This window comes from Salvelinus namaycush, chromosome 5, assembly GCF_016432855.1.
Source record: "Salvelinus namaycush isolate Seneca chromosome 5, SaNama_1.0, whole genome shotgun sequence".
Taxonomy (NCBI): Eukaryota; Metazoa; Chordata; class Actinopteri; order Salmoniformes; family Salmonidae; genus Salvelinus; species Salvelinus namaycush.
In genome coordinates, this window is record NC_052311.1 from 59,032,862 (window position 1) to 59,046,989 (window position 14,128).

Below are 14,128 nucleotides of genomic sequence, written 5' to 3' on the forward strand. Positions count from 1 at the left end.
TTCTAAATAATACAGTAGTCCGTGATGATGGCATATAGGAAGATTCCTACTACATCAAGGAAATCTCTTTCTTATTCTCCCTCTCTTTCTCTCTCTCTCACTCTCTCTCAATCATCATGAATCAAGTCGACAATCTACTGTCAAGTTATTTTTAATCCTTGTCATATGAAGAGAAATAATGAAGAGAAATTATAGATAAAACTTATCGTAATTCACAAATTCAACAATGAGTGGTTTGGAAGGAATCAGTGACAGTGGCTAACTGCAATCATTGCAATCACTAGCCTGCTATTCAGGGGAGTGGCTGTCTGGTCCCAAGTCTGGGATTAAGGAGCTCTTTTCCAAGTTTAAAATGATAAACATTCAACATTGAACATGCTGTCAATGAAGCATGATTTGTGCCATGCTCAAAACAACTGTTAACTTGGAACTGCGAAAACTTGACTTCAGTGAGTTCAAGACAACTGGGAATTCATGAATAGACGAGCTCCGACTGGGAAAACACCTTTTGAATGGTCATCCAACTCGGAATTGTAAATCTGGCCTCTTAGAGCTATGACCTTAAGATCAAAGACATCATAATGATTAAACCTTGTTTTTTTCTGAGTTCCCAGTTGTTTTGAAAGCACCATAAATTCAGAGAATGCCAGACTTTGATGACAAAATGTGTACATGAAGGACCGCCGCGCCACCTTCCTGTTCAAGTGAGCACAGCAAAACAAGGTGAGTCTAAATATGTATTGTATGCTGCTGTATAAATTATGTAATATGCCAGGGAGATATGTATACTGTATCTAAGAAAGTAATACTAAGTGTATGTTGTGTAGTAAGATGTTAGTAGCCCATGTGCCTCACTCTAATCATTTAGTCTATTTACCTCTCTTAATTTTGCCTACTGTTCTGACTTGGTGGTGCACATGTAGCCTATAAGCTGTTTTAGAGAAATGATAACATTGAATATTGTAAGAGCTTCCATTGTCTGCTTATATGCCCACTTTATTTATCTTACGGTTCTGACTTGGTGTACAGGAAGAACACTGTAAGAACGACCCATGTTCTGATTTCTGTCGCTGTAAATTTCAAAAGTGCTAAACAAATAGTTATATTGACTACGTCCAGTGGCGGATTTAGGTACAAGCGACATGGACAGCCGCCCAGGCGGCATCTTGCCCTCACAAAAAAATGTGGAATGGTGACATTTGCGTGATCGGTTTTCTTTCGCTCATTTGCACGTCACGTTAATGATATCATGTCACCGTGTGGGACTGTGGGTCAATTAACCTTGGCGGAGTGGGCACCATAGTTCTAGTTTGTGAGCTAGGCAGGCTACTGGGAAGGTCTACCCAATCAGAAGTACAAGATGGGGAGGGGGGTGGGGGTAGGTTGACCTCAGGTCTCCCCATTGGAAGCAGGAGGTATGGGGAATAGCACAACTCTAACTTTGTACAGTACTAATGCAATTAGTAAAATTAGTCACACTACGAAATGCTACCAAATAAACAACAATTCATTCATAATACTGTGAATATATACAGTTGAAGTCGGAAGTCTACATACACTTAGGTTGGAGTCATTAAAACTCATTTTTCAACCACTCCACAAATTTCTTGTTGACAAACTATAGTTTTGGCAAGTCGGTTAGGACATCTCCTTTGTGCATGACACAAGTAATTTTTCCAACAATTGTTAAAAGACAGATTATTTCACTTACTATTCAATGTATCACAATTCCAGTGGGTCAGAAGTTTACATACACTAAGTTGACTGTGCCTTTAAACATCTTGGAAAATTCCAGAAAATTATGTCATGGCTTTAGAAGATTCTGATAGGCTAATTGACATAATTTGAGTCAATTGGAGGTTTACCTGTGGATGTAGTTCAAGGCCTACCTTCAAACTCAGTGTCTCTTTGCTTGACATCAAGGGAAAATCAAAAGAAATCAGCCAAGACCTCAGAAAAAAAATTGTAGACCTCCACAAGTCTGGTTCATCCTTGGGAGCAATTTCCAAATGCCGGAAGGTACCACGTTCATCTGTACAAACAATAATACAAAAGTATAAACACCATGGGATCACGCAGCCGTCATACCGCTCAGGAAGGAGAAGCGTTCTGTTTCCTAGAGATGAACGTACTTTGGTGCGAAAAGTGCAAATCAATCCCAGAGCAACAGCAAAGGACCTTGTGAAGATGCTGGAGGAAACAGGTACAAAAGTATCTATATCCACAGTAAAACGAGTCCTAGATCGACATTACCTGAAATGCCGCTCAGCAAGGAAGAAGCCACTGCTCCAAAACCACCATAAAAAAGCCAGACAGACTACGGTTTGCAACTGCACATGGGGACAAGGATTGTACTTTTTGGAGAAATGTCCTCTGGTCTGATGAAACAAAAATAGAACTGTTTGGCCATAATGACCATCATTATGTTTGGGTGAAAAAGGGGGAGGCTTGCAAGCCGAAGAACACCATCCCAACCGTGAAGCACAGGGGTGGCAGCATCGTGTTGTGGGGGTGCTTTGCTGCAGGTGGGACTGGTGCAATTCACAAAATAGATGGCATCACGAGGAAGGAAAATTATGTGGATATATTGAAGCAACATCTCAAGACATCAGTCAGGAAGTTAAAGCTTGGTCGCAAATGGGTCTTCCAAATGGACAATGACCCCAAGCATACTTCCAAAGTTGTAGCAAAATGGCTTAAGGACAACAACGTCAAGGTATTGGGTATTGGAGTGGTCATCACAAAGCCCTGACCTCAATCCTATAGAAAATTTGTGAGCAGAACTGAAAAAGTGTTTTTCGAGCAAGGAGGCCTACAAACCTGACTCAGTTACACAGGCTCTGTCCGGAGGAATGAGCCAAAATTCACCCAACTTATTGTAGGAAGCTTGTGGAAGGCTACCCGAAACATTTGACCCAAGTTAAACATTTTAAAGGCAATGCTACCAAATACTAATTGAGTGTATGTAAACTTCTGACCCACTGGGACTGTGATGAAAGAAATAAAAGCTGAAATAAATCATTCTCTCTAGTATTATTCTGACATTTCACATTCTTAAAATAAAGTGGTGATCGTAACTGACCTAAAACAGGGAATTGTTACTAGGATTAAATGTCAGGAATTGTGAAAAACTGAGTTTAAATGTATTTGGCTAAGATGTATGTAAACTTCCGACTTCAACTTTAGTTTCACAGACATATTGTTGCATTTTTTACTGGTTTGTGCGAAATCGTTCAGAATAATATAAAACCAGTCTGCACACCACCAAGGGGATTTGGTTTAGTCTTGACTCTTGGTTGACAGTGTTGGGGGATGGGTAATGTATTGATGCTCCAGTGCCAAATCAACACACATGGATAAGAAAAGGTCTAAGGCTCAGATGCCCAGTTTAGGAAAAAGAGGAAAGAAGAAGAGGAGAAACACACAAAAGATAAATGTATGCAGCTATGTCCTCTCTTTATGAGTATACTATTATGCATGTCATGAAATAGGCTAGTGTTCTGTTTGTTAGCATACTGTATGTTGCTATGTTACTTGCTATGCTATTATACATAGGGGGACAATATTTCGTTTTCTGTCCAACTAGCTTACATAACATTATTGATTTGGTTAACTTTCAGGTGACATCATAAAGGTTTTCTGTGATTGTATTGACTAGGTCCTGAACTCAGTAAGGGGAATTTCCAATGCTGTAGGCTAAATTAAAAGAAGTCCATATTATGCTGATATTTCTTTTAATCTTTAGTGAGATATATAGAGTCTTTTGGGGTGAATAAAAATTACAGTTAGTGCAGAATGGTGCCTTTTGGGGGGGGGGGGGGGGGGGAGGTCGCACAGGGAGCCATACAAGATAGAACTGACTACGTCTGTCCTAGCTCGCTCTTTAATATCCTAATCGAAATTACGGATTGGCTCTTATCCGCTCTTATTGTTTAAGTAAGTCAGCCATATCAGCTGTGTGTTTTTTAAAGGCAGTAAAAGAGGCTGAACGGACTGTTTCGCTGCCAAACAAGGCTCTGTTGATAGCCAGGTGTAGCAGTGGTAAGATGGGACTGCTGTTGGACAGCTTTATGTAGGCCGTTTGTGATCACAGTTTGTCACCGTTATAGTGCAATTAATGTATTGTTTAGTGTTATGTTGCGTAGTGGCTTTGCTGGCATGCATCCCACTTTTTAGTGTTTGCCCCACCATGCTTGAAATCGCCACTGACACACACAAAACACATACAAACAAATACGAATGTAACCTGGTCGCCAAAATCATCTCCACTCTTTGAATCAGAACATGCATTGTTAATTCAGGAAAGTTAGTTGTCTAACATAACAAATATTATCTCTGTCTACACCCTCCTCTTCCCTCCCTCACCCTCCATCGCTGCGCATTGACGTGGTGCTCTTGCGCCCCCAATTTTCACAGACTATAGTGGGCGTGCTGTTGGCAATGGGGATGGCGTCACCGGCAACGTGTTCTGTGTGTACATAGTAGCAAGACAACAACGAGCCTTTGACAGAAGAGACACACGAGTCAGATCATACAAGTCTGACACTTAGAGAAAGGACCAGGAACCGCTGCGAATTCAAACCCTGAAGAAGAGACCAGAGGAGCTGACAAGGTGTTACAAAGAAAGGGATTCTGACATGCACTGGCAGAAATGTGAGTGTTTATTATGTTGATGATGAATATGACATTGACTCGCAGGCTACTAATAAGCCTAGATACGAATATTGTGATCATATAGCGGATGTTGTGACATTGACAATCAAATGCTATTTTTTACATTCTCTTGCTGCTCAGTTTTGAACATCCATTCCTAATGTCTAAGTTACATCATTGTTTTGATGAATAAGTGGCAAGTAGGCTTAGACAATAGCCTACAAGTCAGGACTAACATTCAAAAATAAATGAGGGTTGTTATAAAGTGGGTAGGCCTATATCATATCATACAATTGAGTGCATCAAACTAATGTGAGATTATTAAAACGTTAATACTAAGAAGTTAAGTCAACATTTACAGGCAATGATGAAAACAATAGCCTACTTTTGCGTATTGAAAACAGACAGCGGGGAAATCCTCTCAACCCTCGCCCATGTTCGCTACATCTCAGTTCCCCTTTTAATGCTGGGTGTGAAGGGGGAACCCGGATAGGCTATTTTACACACGCAATAATGAACGTGATTTGCCACTGCCGGCGACGGGCATAGTGTAGCAGTCAACTCTATGCAATATGTTAGTCTACATAGTACCACAGTCATTGAGGAAGTTCACTTCGTTTTCTCTGCTCGGCACCGCAGCATATCGAGCTAGCAAACAGAAAGGTCGTCGGAATCCCCGCCGCCCACGCGCATGACTAAATGGCCAGGGGTTTCCGCGATTTAAATATTACATTGCAACAACGTTCAGACAGGGTATCCCAGCAGCCCTGTCTCCTTGTCATGGATCGTTTAACTAACGTCCCAACTTTGACAACTATAAAAATCGACCTTTGAACATGTTTAGTGCAATAGGCTGATGTAAATAACTTTCTGCACTGATATAATTATTTGTCTGCCTAATGATGTACTGTAACTCTAGGTTCAAATGGACTTGTAGAGTACTACGTGCATTATTCTACACCCAAACTCAAGTAGCAATATGCTTTATAGAGCACTACATCACTATGTAGGTGATATTACAAAATACAGCTAGGACCTTTATTGCTTGCTTGGTAACAAAGAACATCTATTGAGGACAGTTCTCCCTCTCTGTGGGTGTTTTAAAAGAAATACTGATTTTGGACATGGACAGTAGACTGCCTTTAAGGGTTAATACCCGACTGTAGCCTATCCTGTATCTGTAGGGGGGTTATTCTATCCCCCAACATGCACTACTAGTCAAATATTTGCATGAGATTATTTTTGGGTAGGCACACCTGTTGTCTACAGTATGCACCAGTGGCCAGAGCTGCCCTTCCGTGTGTAGATCACCCTTTCTCTCTCACCCCTGTGAGGCATCCCCTCTATTAGTATTCATCCCTCCTACACTGTGGGGAAAGTTGAGAAATGACGTAGGGGGATTCACTAATGACTTTACAGTATCTGATGATGTATTGTATGAAGATGAACTCATTAGATACATTGGAATAAAGTCTTGAGATGGTCACAACCCATTTTCAGTTTCATTTTACCAATATGTCATAGTTTGGCAAATTGATTCTTATTTGGCCTATAACAGTAGTAGCAATACATTTTTAATAATAATATAATACAATAGGAGTCTCTGACTAATGTTTCTAATGATTGTTATAAGGTATGAAAATTGCACATGTAATTAATGTAATGTGTAATTTTAGCTTAGCTAAAATTCCTTGGCATCTCCTGTCATATTTTTAGTTTTGCAAGTGCCAGTAGTCTTTTTATTCCTTACTCAGCAAGACAGTAAACTGAGGAAAGAGAAAATAAATGAGAGAAAAAATTGAGAGACAAGTAAAACTCAGGTCCAAGAGAAGAGAGAGACAAGGAACAGAACGTTAATAACTTCTGGAGTTTCCACAATTGCAGAATAGAAAGGCAGTTCCTCCTTTGTATCCATTTGAGTGGCTTCAAGTGATACCAAATTTTGCTCGTTGTGAGAAGGATACTTAAAGTGAAAACGCAACACACCCCTCACCCAGGCATTCACTTTACTCTCGCTCTCGAGTCAGAGATTTTGACGTTCCACTGAAACGGTGTTGATGGTGTGTTTTTATCACTCCTTCCTATGTTCACCGAACCCCCTTGGGGAATAGACGAGACTCCTGTAGCATTCAAATGTGTTATTGCAACTAGACCAAAAACTCAGGCTCACACCCCAAAAAGCCCCCTTTCTGTGGCTTATTGTCTTCTAAGAAAAGGACAGGTGATGTGAGATATCTGTGAGAAACAATCTACTCCATGACCACATTTGTGAATCATCATGCTAATAGTCAGACACTATGTTATGGCTGCCAGCCCAGTCACACAGCAGAGCAGACATGGCCCACGTTTATATGTTCACTCTTCACATCTGGCTGTATAACGTGCTCTCGGCACACACAGCAGCGACAGGAAGGTGTTGTGGTTTACCACAGCCAGCGTAACGGAGCTAGACAGGAAAGAGTCACAGAAAATGTGCAGTGGCAAGCCTCCACATGGTAGTGGTTCTATTGAATCTATCTGTTAGTTCTGACCTCACAGCCTGTTTTCCTAATGGAATAGGTTCCTCAGAGCTCTCTCTCTACCTGTTTATGCTCCTCGGTGGAAATGTCGCTTTGTCTTTCACGTGCGGGGTGATGACTTCGAGGAAAAACTACCCTGCTTTGCCGCACACAAGCAATATCAAGCTGGAAACCTCAGATACCTATATTTTTCACCACTATCTCTCTTTCCTCTGGCTGCTGAATGGAACAGAAAGTGATGGGGAAAAAGAGTAAACATGATATCATTGATGAATCATGGGAAATCACAGAGCTGGAGGAGAATGGCCTCTTTTTGCCAATCCTTTCAATCCAAAAACTAAAGAATGAAGCGTTATCCAAAATTACCACATTACTTCATATTATGTCATAACACTATACCAACAGCCTTAGCTGTGTCGCTCTGTAGTAATACATGTCTGATAAGAATAGTAGACCATTGTAGAAATGCACCCCAATAGAGAACAAATGTCATGGTCGACTTCATGACTATCCACCAAAGATCTTTCATTGCAACATCACCTTTGTCTCCACAGCACCGAAGGAGAAGCCGTGTTACACTCTTCCCACAGTGAAGAAACTCCTGGAGCAGAAGAGGAAGAGAGAGACCTCCTCGACGGCAACAGCCAGTACCGGTGTCCCCACTGCCACTGTCCTCTCCCAACAGGTGTCAACACCAGAGAAGTCTACCTCAACAGGTGAGTACTGCTTTAAGCACCCATGTAAGCCCTTTGCAACCCAACCAGACCTGGGTCAAGTACATTGTCAAATCATTCAAATACTTTTCCATTGACATTGACAGATGGATTAACTTATGACCCTCCCAGGTGTAGCCAGCAGCTACTCAGACATGGCAGTGGGGTATGAGAGATGGGGTCCTATGGATGAGCACCAAGCCCTCTCGGCCATACATGAAGGTCCATTCTCCCCTATGGGGAACAATTACTTCTCCAGCCCATCCTCCTCAATGGACTACAGCCAAACTCCGGCCTACAGCACTCAGATGGCCTCCAGCTACAACACACAGCAGATTCAGGACTACCCAGACACCAGGATGCCTCAGCATTATGTAAGGAGGACTGGTTTCTCAAACAGAAGCAATTTGACATTACATCATCCTTTTGACTACTTGATGTTCACTTGCTATTAAGTACATGAACAGTATGTGCTATAGCATTTATGATGATACCAATTTTACCTTTACAGACGGAGTGTCCAGTGACCGAGGCTGTGTCTAGTTTGCTTCCTTCAGGGCCCCTGCAGACCGCTGTCTTCTCCTGGTCATCGGGGGCCCTGGGCCCCACAGAGCCTGTCCAGCAGGTGTTTAGTGGCCAGATGGATGTCATTAAGCTGGAGGAAGCCAGGATGTTCCTCAGAGGGATGGACTACAGCAGAACCACCTGGCAGGATGACGACGGAGACACGTAAGTGTGTGTGTGTGTGTGTGACATCAGCTTGTGACCTGATGTTGAGAAAGTAGACATGTCTAAGTTTAAGAAAATGTTAAGAGAAACTTGGCAAATGTCTTATGTCTCATGACACTTTACATTTTCGACTGTAGGTGTCACCTGCAACCAATTTGTCACGTTGTATTGTCTTGTCAGGATTCTGCATATCTACACAGCCAAGGGCCTGAGGGAGTATGCATTCGCTGCAGCAGAGAGGCTTGCTGAGCTGGGAAGGCTAGACTCCAAGGAACACAAGGGGAAGGTATGCACCAAGAAGACACTTCTCCTTTAGAGAACACAGGATTGAGTTCAACACAAATGAGATGCTTCCTCCAAAATAAATTTGTGGATGCCACACATACTGAGACTTAGTTTAATAGCATTAACCCCCCCCCCTCCTCCCGCCCTCTCTCCTGTATCCCAGACTGCTTTGCTGGTGGCGGTGACTGCTAACCATCCGGAAATCGTCCAGGATCTGTTGTCTTTAGGAGCGGATATAAATGCCTGTGATGTCAAAGGTCAAACAGCACTTCATCTTGCTGCCACCTATGGCTTCCCCAGGGTTATGCAGGTAAACCAGCAGCACTGCCTTCAACCAAAGTTATCATCTGTTAGGGCTCAATCTAGATAAAAAACTGAATTATGAGAAATAACCAATTTCAATCTTTGGATCTGTATTTGTAGGTTATTCTCTCCATTGGGCCTGAAGTGAACCTGGAGGCTCGCAATTTTGAAGGTAACATCCAGCTTATGTCAAATGAGAACAACACAACCATTACTCAAAAGACATGACAAACAATATAATAAGACAACAGAATAAGTAATAACAATAGAATAAACTATTTTCCCACTCCTGTCTCAGGTCTGACTCCTCTGCACTGTGCAGCCATCTCCCACAGTGGCACCATGAAGACTCTCTCCTCCCTCTCCTCCACCGGGCTGGGTGATGCCAGCCTCCATGCCCTGGCAGAGGAGAAGCTCTCCTGGCTGCAGATGCTACTCAACACCGGAGCCTCCCTGACCAGCCAGGTACTGAATGCACTACTTAAATGTAACGTACAAGTGTTAGTATTTTAGAGCCAGTGTTCTACAAGTGGTGCCAGTACTCAATAAGTAGAAAACACCATCTATACCTCCGTCCTCCCAAGGGAATGGCATGGTTCATTTTGGTAGAAAATAAATCAAATCTGGAGCTATTAGTCAGCTTTTTGTCTACCCAACCTCACACCTGCAAAAATCTTGAATGGGTTTTGAATATTTTCCTCACTTTCGGCACGTTGCGGTTTCATTTGGAGGCTTCATACAGTGTTTTCCTCTGAATTCCAGGAAATCAAAAGTAACAAGACTGTTCTTCACCTGGCTGTGAAGGAGGGGAACATCCAGCTGGTTCGCCATCTGCTGAAGACCCCCCTAGACAACATGAGGGACTTTGTCAACATGAAGGTCAGTGCTGCTGTGAGATTGTCCGCTCTTCAAAGGTGTAGAGAAACTGACCTGTGTCCTGAGAGACTCCATGAAAAGAGAAAGGAGAGGTAGAACATCTTCAGCAGTGTGTGAAAAGGTGAAAGGAAAAGAGTGAAAAGAAAGGGAGACTCATCGACAGTGTGTGCATATCTTATTGCCATAGTGTTGGTCTACACTCACAGCTTCATGATTCCCTTTAACTCCTCACCGACAGGCCCATGGTCATACTGCGCTGCACATGGCTGCTGGTCTCCATGGCAGCCCACACCAAGAGGAGATGCTGAGGCTGCTGCTGGGCCGAGGGGCCGACCCCAGCATCCGCAACCTGGAGAACGACCAGCCTGCACACCTGCTGCAGAGTGGACCCCACGGGGAACAGGTGAGCAGTCAGACAGACAGACAGACAGACAGACAGCAAATGGCCATTTTGTTTCATTCATATAATCTCAGCTCACCTATCCCTGTCCCATCTGTTTTCAGCTCAAGCTCATCCTGAAGAAGCGAAGTGCTTCCTCTCGTCGACGTGTAATGTCCTTACAGGACCAAGAGTGACCCGGACTAGTTTTTATGTCCCTGTGTATCCCTCCACCTCTTTTCAGAGGAAGTACTGAAGGTCTGTACTGTAGGTTGAATCCAGACATCTGTACTTCCAACAGGGAGGGATTCTAGCGTATCTTCATGTGAGGATTTTCAAACACCGCAAATCTCTAATATATACTAGGGCATTTACTTTGAAACTATATGTTTGATTGACATGATTTTGGTCACTATCTGAATTCAGTTCTGAATTTAATGGCTAGCTAGTAATGAGCAATGGTAACAGGTGGTATTCCAGTCCGCCCTGATATTACTGTCACTCAGTACAACCTTGATTTCTATGAAATCGTTTACATTATATTCAACGCTGCAAAGACTCATTGTGTGAGTACCACCCAGCCGGGAAGCCCTCTTTAGAGGTATATCTGAGGAGGGTTTCTGGGCTACCACCCCCACTCATTCTCTTGTCAAAACTTCCCACCATGGTCAGAAATCATATTGGTTTGTTGAAAGGTGGTTGTTGTTTCACTAAGCATGTGACACAGTGTACCATTGTGCGCATGCTTTCAATGTCTTTTATAACTTAACTAGGTCTTTTCTTTTTATATTTGATATACTCACAGCGCTCATTGAATAGCTAATATTTTGTCAGTGGTGGAAAAAGTACTCAAAAGTCATACTTGAATAAAAGTAAAGATACCTTAATAGAAAATGACTCAAATAAAAGTGAAAGTCACCCAGTAAAATATTACTTGAGTAAAAGTAAATATACTTAAGTATCAAAAGTAAATTGAATTGCTAAAATTAACTTTTTTTGAATTTACCGATAGCCAGGGGCACACTACAGCACTCTGACAGTAATTTACAAACAAAGCTATTGTGTTTAGTGAGTCCGCCAGATCAGAGGCAGTAGGGATGACCAGGGATGTTCTCTTGATAAGTGCGCGAATTGGACCATTTCCCTGTCAAAATGTAACGAGTTCGTTTGGTTGTCAGAAAAAAGTATGGAGTAAAAAGTACATTATTTTCTTTAGGAATATAGTGAAGTAAAAGTAAAAGTAGTCAAAAATATAAATAGTAAAGTACAGATAACCCCAAAAACGACTTAAGCAGTACTTTAACGTATTTTTACTTAATTACTTTACACCACTGTATATTGTCTCATTCATACTATGACTTATGGAAAGAACATTTTATATTTACTGTGTAAAGGGAATATGTTGATATTGACAACACATGCTATATAAAATTATATAACATATCAACAGTGTATACAATGTAGTACCAGTAGTATTTATTTCTTAAAGGGCATTATAGGTGGAGTATTTCAGTTATGACTCGTTTCACCTTCAACCAATCAGGTATTTTCAAACATGACTCATGATTGAAAATACCACATGTTTTGTGGTGACAAGAAAACATCCATCACTTACTCATCTACCTTTTATGACTGTTTTTTTCTTCTTTTTAATCTCCAATGAGGTAGCATGCATGTGCCCTTTGAAATATTGTTGTAGTGAATATACCACTTCATCACTGTCAGTGGCATAAAACATTTCATTAAAAAAACATCTCATTGGAGATATGACACAACATTTCCCCAAACGTATAGAAGAAATGATTTTCAAATGTGATTTCCCCTAGTTTTGGCACTTGAGCAGTCTTAGTCTAGGCACATACAGAGATGTTCTTTGTATGTTCCTAGGTCTAAATCATAGGTGAGTTAACATGAGGGAGAATAACTAATGTTATCATTTAAAGATGGTACTAGAGAATCTGTTGATTTTGGCTGCTTGGTTCCATTTTGTTCACCGTTTCTGGACTATATACTACTTGGACAGTTTGTAACAGTGTAATACTGCTGTTACTTTTCACTGAATGTATCCTTCTGATTTACTGAATTGCCTGATTTACTGAACTTAACGCTGGCATTAAATCTGTTCTTCAAATATCTCTATTTGTCATCTATTTTATACTCCATTTTACATCACATGTATGTATTGATAAAGGTTCATATAAAAAAATATGGGAAATAACTGTAAACAATACATCAATAAGACCATTGTATACAGGGTGATTTTTATTGCAGCAGCTGCCTTAATGGTTAGCACTGGTGAGAATCACTCATTTGCTTTTGGTTAACTGTTACGCCATTGGCTCAGTATCAGGGATTACTAGTGCTACATACCAGTAAATAAAAATAGCTGAAGATAACAGACATTGTACTTTCAGCAAGTAATAAACTGCTCTAAATAATGATAATACATACATTTTATTTGCAGGTAGTTACTGTACCTTCTTATCTTAATGTATTGACCTTTTCATTAAGCTTAAACTCATACACTTTTAAAATGCCCATTCCTTCAACCCAAGTAATACCTTTTTAGTGCTTTGAATGATTCTACTCGTGCAATATAATTTAAAATGCAATAGGAGAAAGAAAAAGGCCATTGACATACTGTACTGGTGGCACCCTCTTACAGAACCCAGAGAATGATAGGAGACTTCATTCCTGCTTCTGTTTCAAATTGCTGTAAAATGAACATCTGACATGGGGGTGACATTCTTCTCATTGCCACCTAGAACACAACCACCCACGACAATCCACTTAATGTCATCAGAAATGACAGCAGATAGATCCTGAGCCAACCATCAGTAAAACACAGTGGGATAATGGGGTTGGGTTGATATCTTAATTCATGCTTGAGGTTATTAATACAGGTCCAATGTGAAATCCTAAATGTAAAAGACCTCTCTCACACGACTGGATAATAAAGTTGTAGATTTCTAAAGTGCATTGAGAGTACTATGAAGTAAAATGAGACATGCAATCAACTTTCTTGGGTGTGCATGAAGTCAAAAGCAAGGAACAGAGAGAGCACAGCATTCAGTTCTGTTTCAACACTACCCACATCATGATATACATTTACAGTGCACCTGAAAGCTGATCTTGGGCCAGGTATGTTTTTTTGCTTTTAGTTGCAGATTTGGGATAAACCCCAAATCAGCACTGAAGGCTACTTTACTTTCTCTCCTAGGCAAGGTAGATTGATAGCACCTAATACACAAGTAACAAAGACGGTTAAGAGTCACATCTTCATTTTGGCTTGATATACATTTTATTTAAATCAAGAATGACAATTCCGTCATTCTTCTGGTCAGCTTAGGCTGGGTGTGCACCATTACTTGATGTTCCAATGGGCGCTGGTGTGTGTCAGCCATAAACAAGTGAGTGTGTGTTATTGTGTGTGTTGGCCTCTCTGCGGCACCTCCCATGATGACTCTCCCTCGCTTCCATGCACACTTTGTCTATACTGTTGGAGGTGGCACTGCAACACAAGATAGAGGACAGTGTGTTATTATTATTTCTCTCTCTCTCGCTCTCTCACTCTCACTCTCACTCTCTCTCTCTCTCTCTCACTCTCACTCTCACCATCTGTCTTTGGTATTTGGGTGCCTGCTGTATTAGAGCTGAAAACGAGAAGACAA

The 14,128-nt window shown here is 41.3% G+C and overlaps 1 protein-coding gene across 1 annotated transcript; it reads left to right on the forward strand.

The window, feature by feature from the left end:
- The first annotated feature begins 4,539 nt into the window (after window positions 1-4,539).
- Window positions 4,540-11,502, forward strand: LOC120047218 (NF-kappa-B inhibitor delta-like). Its single transcript, XM_038992747.1, has 11 exons — window positions 4,540-4,653; window positions 7,727-7,888; window positions 8,018-8,259; window positions 8,397-8,614; window positions 8,795-8,900; window positions 9,063-9,209; window positions 9,323-9,374; window positions 9,501-9,667; window positions 9,965-10,081; window positions 10,317-10,481; window positions 10,583-11,502. Exons 1-11 carry the CDS (start codon window positions 4,638-4,640, stop codon window positions 10,652-10,654), a joined length of 1,464 nt encoding a protein of 487 aa, XP_038848675.1. The 5' UTR covers window positions 4,540-4,637; the 3' UTR covers window positions 10,655-11,502.
- The last annotated feature ends 2,626 nt before the right edge of the window (window positions 11,503-14,128 follow it).

Excerpts from the sequence above, each read along its gene's own strand:
- LOC120047218 (XM_038992747.1), top strand. Across the intron at positions 10,082-10,316 it reads GGGACTTTGTCAACATGAAG|GCCCATGGTCATACTGCGCT; the intron begins GTCAGTGCTGCT and ends CCTCACCGACAG. Across the intron at positions 10,482-10,582 it reads GTGGACCCCACGGGGAACAG|CTCAAGCTCATCCTGAAGAA; the intron begins GTGAGCAGTCAG and ends ATCTGTTTTCAG.